The following is an 18,008-nucleotide window of genomic DNA, read 5'->3' as shown; positions in this document are numbered from 1 at the left end:
AGTCTAGGTGTAAAACAAAGTAGAATAATGACAATAGAAATGGTAGGAGGGACAATTATCAGAGATGGGAACTGTATGACAGGATTAAGAGTTTGTCCAGTGGCAACAGTAATGTTATGATATTCTTTTCCCAGCTTAGTACATCTAATAATACATTTGACTAGACTATATGTTGTCTACTCAGTAAAGGGGCAGAATTGGGTAACTAATATATCACTTTTTATTATTCATACTGTAGTTTGAGATTTTTATGTAGCTTTTGTAAAGGCTGGAGGATTTTTTTTCTTTAATTTTATTAAATTTTGCTTTTTTTCCATTTTAGATAATCTCTTTTTTTATTGTACTTTAAGTTCTCGGATACGTGTACAGAATGTGCAGGTTTGTTTACATAGATATAAATGTGCCATGGTGGTTTGCTGCACCCATCAACCTGTCATCTACGTTAGGTATTTCTCCTAATGCTATCCCTCCACAGCCCCCAACCCCCAGTTTTTTCAATATTTTATAAGGATGAAGTTGAAGTGCTGCTGAAAATAGAATAGGCCCTTGGAAGCACTAGTCTGTTGGAAGCTTAGAGTTAGTAATTTCACTTGTATAGATTACATTGGATTGGGTCCATTCCTGCTCAGAGTGATGACAGGGTAACCTGCTTGTGCAGATCCCATGGACAAAGGAGGGAGTTCTCCCATCTAGGCTCCTTGGTGTTTACATGTCCCCCGTCGTGATATGTGGGTAGAAGAGTATCTTTAAAGAGTAATATGCAGACATAGGTTAGGCTGTTTTAAAACTAAAGTAGGACCCATTTTCCCCATTTTCACAGTTTGTGTTTAGAGTTAAATTGTAGTTTGGAAGGAGCGTGGTAAAGAGGAATAGAACACAAGCACTCAATTTAATTATCTGAATTTATAAAACCTGATCGTGCTGAGCTGTATGAGCTTCAGCAATAGACTTAGCTGGACTGAACCTCAGTTTCTACATCTCTAAAAGGGGAAGAATCATACTTTAATGTACAATATATCCTACAAGAGGATTAAATGAGATAAAATATGTAAAGCATCTATCTTAGTGTCAAGTCCATAGCAGATGCTGAAATTAATCTTTGATTATTGATCTTCTTCCCCAACTCTGGATCGCAAATGTTTCAAATCACCAATATAAGAAATTAGTTTCACTGTAAGACTATTTTTAGATGAAATTAGATCATCTTTAAAGTACTTTCCCCAAAGTGAAAGGCATTAAAAATATTTTTCAAAATCAGATATCTAAAAACGTGGCTTTAAAATATTCTATAAAATTAATTTATGTACATTTTCCATGGTCCTCCCTAGTAATATCACCCTTCTGATTTCAAATTCAAAATATTACAAGTCACCTATACTTTCCTGAAGAAATTAAGGATAACATACTGTGATCATTTTCCTGTCATTAGCAAGGAACAGATAATTTTACACCTGTTGATGACAGGGAAAAGCTCAGCTGAACTTATTTTACAAGTTGTCATATAGGTGGCGTTTGTAAGAAGTATTCAAATAAGTGTATGTAGTGTGTGTACAACTTTCTTCCACTTGGCTTGAGGATTCAGGGAATTCTTTTGTAGTCATGGGAAGATGTAAAGGGAACAGTCCTGATCACCTGGATTGTGCTGTTGCCAATGAAAAATACTCCAATTTGTGATGTGATGCCTTTAATGAATTGACAAAAAACATCATATCTTAGTGTCAGGTGCTTTTTCTGGCACGTCTCTGGGAAGCTCGCTATAATGTTTATTTAACATGTCATTCACCAATGATAGAATTTCAGGGCTGGTTAGTTCAATAAACTCAGCAGTTCTGTCTATCCCCTCACTCATTAACAGGTGGCTCAAGTTTCTCTCCATGTTTATTGCCCTCTTCAACCCCATTATTGAAAATGAGTGCCTTTCATGTAAACGTCTATTCCCTGCTGTTGCTTCCACAAATTTAATTAGTGTCCATTTGGGGCCTATCTTTTTCCCAACACTACCTTATCTGTCTTCTGCAACCTCTGCAACCTCTTGCTATGAAACCTTTTTGAACTACTGTTTTATGGCAAACTCAACTTTATTTTTAACACATTGTTACTTATTTGCTGTTTTAGAAATCAGTTTTTTAAATTAAAGTAATACATGTGCGTAGTTTAAAAGGCCAAATAGCAGTAAAAGGCATATAACAAACAGCAATTCCCTGTCCCTACCCTCTTCACCACCCAGAGCTGATCCCCAGAGGCAACCATTTTCAATTGTTAGCTTTGTCTTGTGATATTTACTTGCATTTAGCTAAATTGCTATATATAAAGCTAAATGATATGCATGTATTTTTAGTATGCATAAACTTATAGTACGCATATACTTAACGCTGCTATGTCTTGATTTATCGGTGTTATATATTATCTGTTGATAATTCTGACACACAAAGGTTTAATTCTATTAATCTCTCATCCAACTGTTTTCATCCCTTCCATCATCCCAATATAGTTAAATCTCCATTTAGTTTTGGTAAATCAGTGTTCAGTGTTTATATTATTATTGCTATAAAATATCGTTTACTGCTGAACCAAATTGTGTATTATTTTGCTTCTTTTATTAGCACAACTTTTGCTGGTGTTAATAATTCTCTAATTTTTTTCATTTGCTTGTTTTTTGTGTATCTATTGTTAATTCTTTTCTCAATACACAAATGTTCTGGTTCCTATTGATCAATTATCCCTTACTAACCTTCAACTCTCTTTGAAACTCTGTAATCCATATACACCACCCACCTTGGTTTGAGTTATCACTCTCTACTGACATTTTGGTCACTCTCTTAACAGTTTCACCAGCCAATTTACAATCTTCTCTCCACTTCCTACTGAATCCAGAATCATCTATAAGAATTTCACCACCCACATCAGTACCCTTTCCCACACTGTCTTCAAGGTTCTTCCTCGCTCTCAATTTCTTCATTTCTACGTCTTCAGTTCACATAGCCTTTGGCCAGTCTTTGAATTTATATCTTCACTTGAAACTGTTTAACCCGGGATTCTGAATGTCTCTTTCTCTTGCCATCACATTCTTATTTTATCTCTTACTCTCTCATTTCTGTTTAACGTCACCTTCACCAAACTCTCCAGCCCTCAATTCTAAGCCACACTGGTTTCCATTGTCAGCCAGTTCAGCAATGATCTTGCTAGAAGCCCTTCTCCTTTTACTGTCATCACTTTGCTGATCCTTTGCTTTGTATAGACTGCCATCCACCTTCTGTGCCCCTAGATTTTGACTTCTTTGTTTCCTAGAGAACGTCTTCAGACTAAACCAATTTAGTCTAGTACAGATTGTCTCGGTCTTTCTGGACTCCCACCATTGTTAAACAGCCTTTTTAATAGTTTCTAATCAAGTCATTACCAGTCTTCAATGTCTAATTCTTATCTTTCCCACCCTGCTCATACTCCAAGTCTCACTGCTGCTATCTCCCTCTCTGCAGGTAGCTTTGCCTTCTACTAACAATAGATGGTGGAACTCGAACTTTAGCATGCACCAGAATCAATTGGAAGAATTATTTAAGGAGAGATTACTGGGGCGTGATAATCTGCATTTTCAAGTTCCCTGGTTATCCTAAAGCTATTTTACTGGTCCAGGGACCACAATTTTGGTTCACCACATGAATTCCTTCAATGCTCCACTTTACTGAAAAATTTTTCTATACCATCAGCAAACTTCTGATTCTTTTGATCTTCAAGAATTAAGACTCTAACTTTGTGATCAGGGTGACTCCCTTTGTGACCCTACAATTCTATTGACTTATAATCTCATCTCTTTTGTTCCCTTCATCTGAAAAGTTTCCAAAGGAGGGAGGCATACTCTCAGATGCCATTTTCTCACTATTCACACATTCCTCAACACTGCAAACCAGATTCTAGCTTCACTATGTTCCTGAAAGTGCTTTTATTGACCTCCAAGTTGCCAAATCCCACTTACTTTTCTTGACCCTAATTTTGTTTCAGTTCTACTGCATTTAGTACTGCTTATCTGTTCTATTCTTGATATATTTCTTTCCATTATACTGTACTGCTGCTTCTATGACTTCTTCTCAGTCACTTCTTCCTTCTTTCATCAGGACCTCTTCTCCAAGGACCCATTCTTGGCCCCTGATACGGTTTGGCTGTGTACCCAACAAAATCTCATCTTGAATGCTCATGTGTTGTGGGAGGGACCAGGTAGGAGGTAATTGTATCATGGAGGCAGGTCTTTCTCATGCTGATCTTGTGATAATGAGTCAGTTTCATGAGATCTGACAGTTTTATAAGAGGGAGTTTCCCCACACAAGCTCTCTCTTTTTGCCTGCTGCCATCCATGTAAGACATGGCTTGGTCTTCCTTGTCTCCCACCATGATTGTGAGGCCTCCCAAGCCCTGTGGAAGTGTAAGTCCATTAAATCTCTTCCTTTTATAAATTGTCCATTCTCAAGTATGTCTTTATCAGCAGCATGAGAACAGACTAATACAGGCCTCCTTCTTTTTTTCTACCTTCTGTTCGTTGACAACATGATATAAAATCTTGACCTTTGCTACTACTTTTGTATGGACAATACCCCAAACTTTCTCAGCTCCAATGCATCATTTTTAATTGCCTACCTGACATCTCTACTTGACTGTCCCACAGTCATCTCAAACGAATCATATCAGCTTTTCACTCTGTCTCATCTATTAATGATATATCCAGTGCTTTATTTGTCTTAATATTTAACACCTTTTTTTACTGTTCTCTCTACTTTACCACGCCACACCTAATCAGTTGTCATAGTTCGATGATTCTTTCTTCATACAACCTCTCTCATACAGTTGAAAGTTAGGTTTTCTTCTTGGAACTCTTAGCATTTGATCTGTAGCTCTCATTAGAACCCTTGTTGCAGAATTCCCATTGTTTATGAGAAAAAGGTTTGCAAATTCTTGATACTCACTTTATAGTACAAGAAAATATCATACATTTTATTTTCTGATGAGAAAGAATAATTTAAACTGTTAGAAATGTTATTATTCAATCACTTATACCCATTATAAAATTACAACCCAAACCACCTACATTGTTTTTAATTGGTTGGGAAAAGAAGAATGTCAAACTGGAAACACACACACACGCACGCACACACACACACACCCCCAAAAAGGAAGTGAGAATAGCTTTGAATAAGTTTCACTAAGTCCATTTCAGTGTGATTTGTTGAAGCACCTCTTACAACTAGTGCTTTTCCCTCTGTTCTGCTTAATATGTAGCTCCAATTTTATTGTTTATTATAAGCAACTTTTTCACTACTTACTTACCTTGAAAGATTAGGCTGTTAAAAGGGATGTCCTTAATATTTCTTTTGATGAACAAGATGAGTTGATGCAGAATCAGCATTATTATTATTTTTATGGTGATAAAAATACTTTTATACAACAAATGTTTACTTAGGACTTATTATATCCAAGTACTATGCTGGGCGCTAGAACTTAAAAAAACAACAGTATCTCTACTCCCAGGCAGTTGAGAGTCTTATAGAAAATGAGACAATTGTCTTTCATTTCTTCTGTCATTCCAGTAGCAAACTGTACGTATGCCTTAAATTAAAGAAAATTATTTGCACAATTGTTTAAAAATTTACTGAGCACTTTTCCCCTTATTTAATTTTATTTGATGCCTCCTGCAATACTAAATTGCCTACATAATACAGTTGAAAAAAAACAGGTACAGAGAAGATAAGCAATTTACTTAACTCACAAATGGGAAATGGAAGCTCCACATTTGTTCTCAAATTCAATTATTTTTTCATTACAACATTTTACTATCTATATTTCTTCACGTAGAAAGTTAAATTAGTTCTTTATTTCAAGTACAGAACTGTTATGGTTAAATAAGTCTTCATTTTAGAATTGTGACTATTGTACAGTACATTCAATTCAGTGACAACATGTGTTGAAAATCTAATATGAACCAGGAGGTGGGGCAAGATGGACAAAGAGAAGCTTCCACCAATTGTCCTCCCTGCAGGAACACCAAAACTAACAACTAGCTACATACACAAGAAAGTATTTTAATAAGAACCAAAAATTAGGTGAGTGATCACAGTACCTGAATGTAACTTCATATCACTGAAAGAGGCACTGATGAGGGTAGGAAAAACAGTCTTGAATTGTTGATGCCACCCTAACAGAGGCTGTGTGGCAGGGAGAGAAAATCTGTGTGCTTGAGGGAGGGGGAACATGGTAAGTGTGGGACTTTGCATTGGAACTCAATGTTGCTAAAATTGGGAAAAATTCAACCGACTTCAAATTGTACTGCAGAGTTACACTAACCTGGTAAAATAGCCTTGTAATGGCATAAAACAGACACATAGATAAATGGAATAGAATAGAGAACCCAGAGAGAAATTCATGCATCTATAGTGAACTCATTTGCAACCAAGGTGCCATGAACACGCATCGGGAAAATGACAGTCTCTTCCACAAACTGTGCTGGGAAAACTGGGTATCCATATGCAAAAGAATGAAATTAGGCCTCTATCTCTCACCATATACAAGAATAAAATCAAAATGGACTAAAGCCATAAATCTAATACCTCAAACTATGAAACTACTACAAGAAAACATTGAGGAAACTATCCAGGACATTGGGCTGGGCAAAGATTTCTTGAGTAATAACCCAGAAGCACAAACAACTGAAGCAAAAATGAACAAATGGGATTACATCAAGTTAAAATGTTCTGTACAGCTTTTAACTTGTGAAGAGACAACTCACAGAATGAAAGAAAATATTTGCATACTACCCATCTGACAAGGAGGTAATAACCAGAATATATGAGGAGCTCAAACAATAGGAAAAAAATCTAATAATTTCCAAATATCTGAGTAGAGATTTCTCAATAGAAGGTGCACAAATGGCAAACAGGATGTGTAAAAATGTGCTCAGCATCATTGATCATCAGAGAAATGCAAATCAAAACTACAGTGAGAGATTATCTCACCCCAGTTAAAATGGATTTTATCCAAAAGGCAATAACACATGCTGGTGAGTATGTGGAGAAAAGGGAACCATAGTACACTGCTGGTGGGAATGTAAATTAGTGCAACCACTATGTAGAACAGTTTGGCGGTTCCTCAAAAAATTAAAAATAGAGCTACCATATGATCCAGCAATTCCACTGCTGGGTATATACACAAAAGAAAGGAAATAACCAACATTTGGAAGGAATCTAAAAATTTTATTTATCCAACAGTCTAATGGATAAAGAAAATTTGGTATATATACACAATGAAGTACTATTCAGCCATAAAAAGAATGATATCCTGTCAGTTAACAACAACATGGGTGGAAAAGGAGGACATTATGTTAAGTGAAATAAGCCAGGCACAGAAAAACAAATATCACATGTTTTCACTTATTTGTGGAAACTAAAATATAAAACATTTGAACTCATGGAGATAGAGAGTAGAATGATGGTAACCAGAGGTTGAGAAGGGTAGTGGGGCGGGGGTGAGAGAGTATTAGGAATTGTTAATGGGCACAAAAAGAATTAGAAACAATAAGATCTAGTATTTGATAGAAAAACAGTATAACTATAGTCAACAATAATTTAATTGTACATTTAAAAATAACTAAAAGAGCATTATAAGTTGTTTGTAACACAGAGAAAGGATAAATACTTAAGGCGATGGATACCCCATTTACCCTGATATGATTATTACATATTGTATGCCTGTATCAAAATATCTCATATATCCCATAATTATGTACATCTGCTATATATGCACAAAAATTAAAAATTAAAGAAAAAGAAAAAAGAATATAAAAGATAATCTAATATGCACTAGGTAGCATCATTTCTTTATTAAAATATGTATATAGATTAAAATAATAGTGAGGATTTTCAGAACCTAAAATTATTTTACTTTTTCTCTTGTCAGAATTGCTACTTCTGGCATAAAATAGGGAGAGATCAATTATTTATTTTTACCTCATTAGCCAAATGACATTGTATCTGAAATGCATTTAATTTCATCAGGGATTAATACCCACTGGATTAACTATGTTTGAATCAGTCCAATAGATATTAAATGTTCCAAATCAAAGCAAAATCAAGTAGTAATCTTATACATCCAAAACTGTCACCACATCCTTATAATTTTTGCTGGACATATATGTATAATCTATATGTTATATAACCTTTTACTAATAGTGAGGTTTTCCATTGCCATGCAACAGTTCAGAACTCACTATCCAGTTGGATCTTAATACAGCAGATCTTATTACTTAATATTTTAATGACCTTTTGGGAGTTTAGTTCCTTAGATATAATTGCTTTTATATAATACGGCATTTTAATAGCTTTATAATCTGCTAAACTACCCTTCTAAATAGGTGAAACGTGCACACATTTAAGCCAGTTACCTAGTAGGAATAAATTTAATTAAGCCAAGACTGTTCTACTGGATTGTCATTTGTTCCTTGACTACAAACTATCCCTACCCCTGAGAAACCTTCTCACAAATATTTGTTCTTAAGCTGAAGGGAAACCAGGCAAGAGAATATAGATAGCTCAGTTGAAATCAGCAACTATTAATTGTACCTTATAATCACTACCACTGAACTATGTAACTACGGTTGGTTAAGTGTGTTGCCTTTGAATATGAAAGTTTATAAAGTGTGGAGGCTAGCAACAAAAGTCCACCTACTACTCCTAGAGTTTCACAGACTACAAATATGAAACAACACCCCAAATTGGAACCAGGTCAAGAACTTCCAAGGCAGTAGTGAGGTGAGGTCCATAATTTCTCTTTAGAAATTATTTTCTTTTGAAATTGCTTCCTTCCTACAGACTTTTTCTGGAAAATGGACACTAAGTTGCCTCTGGTTGCACACTTAAGCATTGTTGCTTTGCCTTGAGTTTGCTAAAGCAATTATCATCATGGGCTTCTCACCTAGAATTAGAGACAAGGAATTAGACTGTTTGGCAATTATTATAGTCAAATAGTGATCTGATTAAACGTACTTCATTGATGCATGCTCATGAATCTAACAATTTTTGTAATTTTTTAGAAAAATATCATGTTTTGTATATCTGTATATATTTATATTCTTCAGCACAGTCTGTATTCCTTCCTTGATTATAGGTAAACAACTAAAGTAATTATCCAAGATTAACATTTGAAATAGCTCCCATTCATCAGGAAGATGAGTATATATGAGGTGCAGCTATATTTCACGTCAGTAATGTAACAGGGAGAAAACTTCTATCCATTACTGCTACCATTATTCTGGCCCAAGGCACACATGTATCCTTGGGACGACTTCTATCTTGGCTTTCTCAAGGCAACAAAAAAGATGGCTTTGAGCCACTTCTAAAAGCTATGTCAAAACAGACCAACAAATAGTTCCATTAAAATTAAGAAGCTCCAAAGAGCTGAGATTTAATAATGGAAAATATTGCTAACTAGCACAACACAGTTTACAGTTAGGAAAATTTCACCTTGGTCTTGAGTAATAGTCCTGACTTAACAATAGATGAGAATTTTAATTTCCTCAGTCCTCTCCCCTCCCAATTTTTTTTTTTTTTTGAGATGGAGTCTCGCTCTGTCGCCCAGGCTGGAGTGCAGTGGCCAGATCTCAGCTCACTGCAAGCTCCGCCTCCCGGGTTTACGCCATTCCCCTGCCTCAGCCTCCCGAGTAGCTGGGACTACAGGCGCCGCCACCTCGCCCGGCTAGTTTTTTGTATTTTTTAGTAGAGACGGGGTTTCACCGTGTTAGCCAGGATGGTCTCGATCTCCTGACCTTGTGATCCGCCCGTCTCGGCCTCCCAAAGTGCTGGGATTACAGGCTTGAGCCACCGCGCCTGGCCAGGATTCCCCTCCCAAATTTGAACCCAAATGGATTATGGATTCCAAAAGGGCTGGTTCGGTCCTTATCTTATGATTTTCCTAAACACATTGACTCTTTAAATGAGACATAGTTCTGAATAGCGACTTGCCTGCTTTTGACCTTCATTTCCTGAGAGGAGTCAATCACTGAGAAGCTGATGGACATTATCCAGAAGTCTATGTAGAACTCAAATACCAGCCTCCAACTCTACAAGGAGTTCAGTTTAGTTGCTCCAATTAGACTGTGTGTGATGATACTGACTCTTCCTAGTAAGGAAGGTACAAGGGATCACCATGATATTCCTAAGGAAGGGCTGCCTATACTTTTTCTGACTTTGTTAACCGTTTGTTGTTGTTGTTGTTGGCGGCGGCTTTAAGAGAGAAACCTATAAAAAAATTATTTCCAGAATCACTAGCACTTGGGGCATTTCTAATCAGGTAGATGACTTCTTTCAATGCAACAAGTTTTAGTGAGCAGCTGTAGAGTATTTAATCAGTACCGTATTAGATACTATCAAATATACCAAAAAATATGACTCATTCTTGTTTATTTCTTTTGTGGTAAAAAGAGGGTGCTGAGAGAACAAGACTTACATCTGTATAATAGTATAAAAACAATTCAAGATAGCTGAGCACAAAGAGCTGAATTGAATTAGCTTGTTGGTTGGCATAGTTTTAGTTTTCATGGATATGATAGATTTTGAGATGAGTTTCAAAGGATGGGTAAGATTTGGATATACAACAAGAAGGACAGAGGGTATTTAAGCAGAAAACAATGTGAGTAAAATCCTAGAGGCAGGAATGTGTGGTGTGTGCCCCAGAGAGTGAAATCTACTATGGCTAAAGGAGAGAACATACTGGGAAAAAAATAAATTTATGTTTATGTAAGCATTTAAAGGTTTTATATAGAATATATAAATATAGACATATGAAACTATGTCTATTTTCATATATTATCTACATCTCTATATATGCACTACTTGTTAATTCTATATTTAAACGTACTATGTGATAATATTGACTTTACAGGTTTACCCATCTACTCATGCCTTCATGCATGAGACTTTATTCTTTTTAGGAGATAATCATTATTTACTCAGGAAAGCAACTCCAAAGTGTACATGGACAAGATAACTAATATTGTGGTATATTCATCTAGACTTAACAAAAATGTGATGATACTACACTGTATTTTGTGTCTCACTTTTTTTCACTGATCAACATTTTATAAACTGATTTTTGTGTCACAGATGTAATTATGAAAAATTATCTTTGCTTACTTTGCAATTCTTCCATTTGCTTTAGAATGTACAGTGTTTTAAGGTCTGCATTCAGAGGAGAGGTTGAAAAGGAAGTATCAGTAGTCAAATTCAAATCCATTTACCATCTATATGCTTAAGAATAAATGTGTTTTTAGGGTACTTGGTTTCACATGCAATATTAAAAGTAGTATGGAGTGTAACCTAAGTTATCATCCTCCAGGCAGTGTGTTTTGGGGATGGGAGCCACAGCGCCCAATAATATTGAAAGGATTGATACCCAAGAATAGGAAGCCAGTAGAATGGTCTTATTTAGGACACTGTTCATAGTAATTTACGTCTAGGATTTCAAATGTCTCTGAAGTCTATGAGTTCTCTACAGTTGGCTCTGAGCTACTCTTTCCAATGTGAGATTGACTAAATATTCGCTTTAAATAATAAATGGGGGAAGTCAAACAAGAAATACTTTAAAACGCATTGAATTGAGTAGGTTTATTTAATCTACCTTTAAGATATACTAACAAATCAGACTGACTTTCACTTAGAATATGCAAGTCCAACTGGAAGTAATTCTACTATAGTCAGTATAATTCAAAAATCAGTATGTTGAAGAAATATCTGCACTCCCATGTTGATTGCAGCACTATTAACAATATCCAAGATATGAAATCAACCTAAGTGTCCATCAACGGGTAAGTGGATAAAGAAAATATGGTGTGTATATACACAATGTACACAATGGAGTATATTCAGTCATAAAAAGGAATAAAATCCTGTCATTTGAGGCAACATTGATAAGTCTGGAGGACATTATGTAAACTGAAATAAGCCCAGCACAGAAAGATAAATATCACATGTTCTCACTTATATGGGGGAGCTAAATATATAAATATATTGATGTCATGCAAGTAGAAAGAAGAATAGTGGTAGCAAGAGGCTTAGAAGGGAGGGGGAAGAAAGTATAGGAAGAGATTGGTTAACAAATCCAAAACTACCACTATGTAGAAAAAATAAGTTCCAGTGTTCTATAACACTGTAGGGAGACTATAGCTAATAGAAATTTACTCTATACTTTCAAATATCTAGAAGAGAGGATTTTAAATGCTCTCACCGTGAAGAAATGATTATTGTTTGAGATGATGAGTATGCTATTATCCTGATTTGATTATTACAGATTGTATGCAGGTATTGAAATAGTACACTAAAACTCATAAATATGTACTTTTATTATGTGTCAATTAATTTTTAATTTTAAAAATTAATAAAAAGTATAATTCATATTTTCTTTTTTCCACAGGAGACATATGAATAAGCCATGTGATTTAATTTGCTCATTTTGCTGTTTTATTTAATGCCTATATTCAAGAATGTTTATGTTATTCAAGTTTCTCATTCATTCGAACACTTAGACTTCAGTGAAAATAAGTTGAAATTGCCATCGCAATGTTGATTTTTCTTTAAATTTCTCCCACGTTAAAAAATGTATCTCTGAAAAAATGGCTTGATTTGTGTGATGACTTTAATAGGTTATCTTGCTTTCACTTCACATAAAAATATCTGTGAACTTAGAAAAACTTAATATTGCTTACAATTGTGATTGATGTTTGCTTCAGGTGATAATTCAGGACGATGGCCCTGAAAAATTGGACCCCAGATATTTTGGAGAGTTGCTTGCTGATCTGAGTCGAAAGAATACGGATCTATATCACTGCTTATTAGAACATTTGCAGAGAATTGGAGGAAGGTACTGTAAACATATTATTTGCCTTCATGTTGTAGCTACCAAACATTTTACAACATTCTAATATTTTAAAAATAGACTTTATTTTTACCAGCAGTTCTAGGTTCACAGCAAAACTCTAGTACTTTCAATAGGTAACAGGACAGATATGAGCAAATGTCTCATTTTAAGAGTTAACGTAGATTATGAAAATCATCAGACAAAAAACAAAAAACACAAGCCCTTTTAGGATTAGTAAAGAATTCCATGTACCCTCCTTTGTGATGTACTTTCATGGCAAAAGCAACCTCTTGGGCAAGGAGCTAAAAAATGCATGGCATACTATAACTTGTTTTAAGATATTATATTGATGATACTAGGTACCATCCTATTGCCAACACACGACTGTTTATCTTCCACTTATGTGCGTTCATCATATGTAGGCCAGAGTTTAAAATATATTTGATATGTCATATATTATATATAAACTTTGTATATTATATTATCTATTACATTAAATTAAAAATATATCAATGGATATAAACATAATTTTATATAATACAATATAAAATTATAGATTTAAATAGATATGCATTAAAAATTTATCAACTGTTCATGTGTAGATGAGACCATATTTTGTCATGAAATGAATTCTATAAGCTACACCCCAAAAGGTGCCTTCTACTATATAGTTACAGCATATCTGTGGCCATCTGTCAGGCAAAATCTAGGAAAGCTCCACAAATTCAAAATAATCTGGAAGATAAAGGAAAGTCAATAGAATTTTTTCTAATTCAGACTTTTCACTAACTAGATTCTTCTACTTCTTAGATTTTAAATAATATATAATTTTATATAATATATAGGTTAATGTAAATGGGATGACACCATATATACTATTTTGTATGTTTTCTCACTCAAATATATATGGTATATATTTTTCCATGTCAACATTCTGGTGTCTGTAATGTGTTCTCTCTTAATCTCTTGTACAGCTTGTCTTTTCCCCATATATTAGCTCCCTCCCACCTGACTTTTCTTGCTTTCATATTAATGACTACAACCATTATCTTACTGTCACCCTCAACTGCTTTGCCTCCTTGTTGAACTGCCCTTCCCACTTAGCAAAACCCCAACTCTGGATTACTCTAACTCTCTGCCCTATTCTCTTTTTTAAAAAAACCACCAACACCTCCTTCATCCAACACCCACTATCTTTAGAATGCAGAGGGCTCCATGAGGGCTGTTTTATTTACCCTGGTGTCCTTGGTGCATAGTGTGGTGGCTGGTTTACTGTGGTGCTCAACAGATATTTGCTAAATGAACAAAGGCCTTAATTACTGCTATGCTCATGCAGCTGATCACTGCTAGAGAAAAGCAGAGCCATTTATTTGAACTGGTGCCATTATAAATGCATGATTTCTATCTTCAACTTGACCTTCATCATAGTTTTATCCTAATCAACACCATCTCCACTACCCATTACACAAACAAATCTCCTTCTTTCCCATTACCCAAACAACTATTTCATCTCTTTACACATGTTCATTATTTTAAAATACTTCCCTTAATGTAATAATCAGTTGTATGTTAAGCATCCACCATGTGCCAGGCATTATCTATATTACCTAATTTGCATGATAACCTTACAAAGTTTCAGATGAAGACCCAAAGAGAATAAGTTATTAAGATCACACAGCTACTAAGTGCCTGAGATAGATTCAAACATTTTTGAGTACTCCTTTACCTATAATCTATGAACTTTTCTGCAAAGCCTTCCCTAAATCTTCAGTTTGGTCTAGGTGCTCTACTTCTGTGCATTAACCATGCCCTGTGAATATTTCTATCAAAGTATCACATTGTAAAATTCAGAAGTATATAGGACATAGTCTTAAGTACCCTTGTTGTAGATCCAGCGTTCATATCCTGGGTTCATGTCACAGTTTTTTTTTTTTTTATACATACTAAATGCATAGTATCAGGCAAGTAAAAATACGTATTCATTTGTTAAAGCAATAAATTAGTTAAGATATTTAGTTACAAGTGGCATCCGCATCATGTGAACATTTAGAAATAGACCTAAAGAATCAGAAATTCTGTGGGGAGGGCTCAGCAACACGCTTTTCAGAGGATTCTGATACATGATCAAGTTTCAGGACCACTAAACTGAGGCTGCAAAAGTGGCAAAATCTGGGACTAGAACCCACACTCTGAGAACCAATTTTCCTTAGGAAAATCACTTAACCTTGCAACACTAGATGTGTAATATTAGGCAAATTGTTTAAGATTGTGCATACAGGGAGTGTCACTCTGTTCTTTTTTCTGCCCAATGTAATTCTAGCCACCATCTTCCAGTGTTGAATGAAGATATACTCCCCACTGACTTTTCCACCTCCCTAATCTGCTCTCTTTGCTTCCACGTTCTCCATCTTTCCCTCCTCTTTTGTATACACTTTTCCTATTATTCCAAAGTGCAATTCAGCAATTAGTGGGCTGCAAGGTAAAAATTAAAGAAGTTTGTCACATGAAACCATTCTGGTAACTTTTTAAAATTCTGATATTAAGTGCTATTTATTGTTCCTTGTTTTGTTTCTTTGTTTTGTTTTCTTATTTATAGAAAGAAAAGTGACTAGGGACGTGTATATCAGGTTGGCATTTGAATTGGAAGAAGTAAGGATTAGTATCTTTTAAATGCAAAGGTCTATTAATATTATCATAATTCCAGTTAAGAGTAATGCAAGACTACTAAAACTGCATTGTGATTCACATTTTTAACTTGCTTTAGCTTTGCATCTATACATGTAGTTACTTTAGTAAAGCATTAAAAAACAAGAAGCTATTTCTACTTTTGCTAGGGCCTCCCTATAAATTCGATTTTGGGCAACACAGGAAATACCACATAGGTACATGCAGACAATTGCACATATGTAGTCATGCCTTGGAAAAGGGAACCTTCAGTAATCTTTCTACTCACTAGTTCATATAGTTTTATAAGTGTGTGTAAGAGCTTTTGCACAGTAAGTGACCCACTTGTCTCTGTAGGCAATATATTACTCATAAGCCGTTACAAAGAAAGTAGTGGTAGGAGTTAACACACTAAAACTATTTTACTTTAAAATAAATATTATGGGGGCTGAAGAGGAAAGAAGCTGGGAATCCTGAACGGGGCTACCCACACACTGGGGCTCCTTTCTAGGCCCCAACAACTCCTCGGGAAGGAGTGAGTTGAGCAGGTAAAGAGCAACCTGCACTTGGCATGGGCCTCTAGAAACCTGCCAGCAGGAGACTCCACAACTCCCATGAACACGTGAGTTGGCAGGGAGACATGCTTAGAGAAGTGGTAGGGGCAGAACTCCAGTCAGTGTGGAGCCTAGAGGGTTGGTGTGGGAGCCTCTGTAGTGGAACACAGCCAAGGATGCCCATCCCTAGGACACTTTAGCCCTAGGGAAACTGTTGGACCTAAACATTGCAGGGCAGTCTTGCCCATGAGAAGAGGCCAGAACACCCCTCAGTCTACTGCCCTCTCCTGCAGCCCCAGACTGGCTCTGCCTGCTTGTAGTGCAGCCTCAGATGCCCAGGTGGGGTGTGTCCTGGGAGCCCTCATCATACCTCCTGCACTGACAGGCACTACTTTATCAGTGAAGAGCTCTAGTGGGCAGGGGAGCAGCCCCCGTGGGCATGCACCAGTCTGCCCGTGTCCTTCCCCATAACAGCCTCACTCGTGCCACTTTGTTGCACGCACTCTCCTATGGCTAACCCCATCCTCCACATCGTTTTGACAGTGCGTGTGTGCAGACGGGCCTTGCCTCCCCTTTCCCACTAGCATGAATGTGCGCATGCATCTTGCTGTGCCACAGCTGCCAGCGTCGGTGCATCCCGCCCCCCAGTCCCCTGCTGTGCCGCCATTATCATCAGAGCATTCGTCGGCTCAGAGACCACTAGTCCAGCACCCACCAGCGCCCCACACCTGCACGGACACTGCTGTCTATGTGAAAGTATGTGGGAAGACCAGTGGACCCGCCCCCACCCCCAGCAGTAGCTGCCGCCTGTGTGAACGCGCACACAAAGGGCGCGCGCAGTTCAGTGCTACCAGTGCCCCACCCCTGTGCTTACACCACTGCCGGGCAAACGCATGCAGGGACACTGGCGGAGCCTGATGCCTCCCCCACCTCCACCATGCTGCCACAGCTGCCACTGTGAACACTACCACAGAGGCCGGCACGCCTGCACCTGCAATCTCCATGTTGCAGTCAATGAATGTGCACCCCACCATACTGCCACTGCTGTTGGCATGTGCAAACGAAGGTGGATCACACTGCCACCACTCTATAGAGTATGGTGGCTGGCACCACCCATAGGAGTGTTGTGACCAGCGGTCTGGGAAGAATTCAACCTCTCCAGTGTGGCAAGTTCCTAACATTCAGGGGCCATATATCAAAGTCTGGCCCAATACCACCCCCCCAGAATTCAAGCATGCAGTTCAGGAGTCCGTAGCTGAGCCTTGGCCCCCTAAAATCCTCCAGAAATGAAGCCAGTCGACCGTACTCACCTTGTACTACAACCAAATCTCCAAGGACACCAAACAGGATAAAAGAAAAAAATAACCAACCAAAGGTCAGCAGCTTCAAAGATTGGAGGAACATCAGCCCGCAAAGATGAGAGAGAACCAGTGCAAGAACTCTGGCAACTTAAAAAGCCAGAGTGCCTTCCTACCTCAAAAGGATTGCATTAGTGCCCCAGCAGTGGTTCCTAACCAGGATGAGATGGCTGAAATGACAGAAATAGAATTCAGAATATGGATAAGAACAAAGATCATCGACACAGAGGAGAAAATTGAAACCCAATACAAGGAGTTTAAGGATTACAATAAAACAATGCAGGAGCTGATAGACAAAATGGCTTATTATAAGAAAGAACCAAACTGATTTAATAGAGCTGAAAAACGTGCTACAAGAATTTCATAATGTAATTGCAAGTTTTAACAGCAGAATTGACAAAAGTGGGGGAAAAAATCTCAGAGCTTGAAGACTGGCTCAACAAAATAACTCAGAGAAAAAGAACAAACAACAAAGAAGGATGAACAAAACTTCTGAGAAATAAGGGATTATGTAAAGAGACCCTCTATGACACCTGGGCATGCCTGA

General features: G+C 37.0%; 1 protein-coding gene across 3 annotated transcripts in view; it reads left to right on the top strand.

Annotated features, from left to right (window-relative positions):
• POF1B (POF1B actin binding protein) overlaps window positions 1–18,008 on the top strand; it is a 108,979-nt gene that overhangs the window by 38,357 nt on the left and 52,614 nt on the right. For all 3 annotated transcript variants that reach the window (XM_021932870.2, XM_031660622.1, XM_031660621.1), the window contains exon 7: window positions 12,758–12,888. In XM_021932870.2, the coding sequence (XP_021788562.2) occupies window positions 12,758–12,888 (131 nt within the window). The remainder of the gene's footprint in view (window positions 1–12,757; window positions 12,889–18,008) is intronic.

Source organism: Papio anubis, chromosome X, assembly GCF_008728515.1.
Source record: "Papio anubis isolate 15944 chromosome X, Panubis1.0, whole genome shotgun sequence".
Taxonomy (NCBI): domain Eukaryota; kingdom Metazoa; phylum Chordata; class Mammalia; order Primates; family Cercopithecidae; genus Papio; species Papio anubis.
This window is presented reverse-complemented; position numbering and strand designations above follow the sequence as displayed.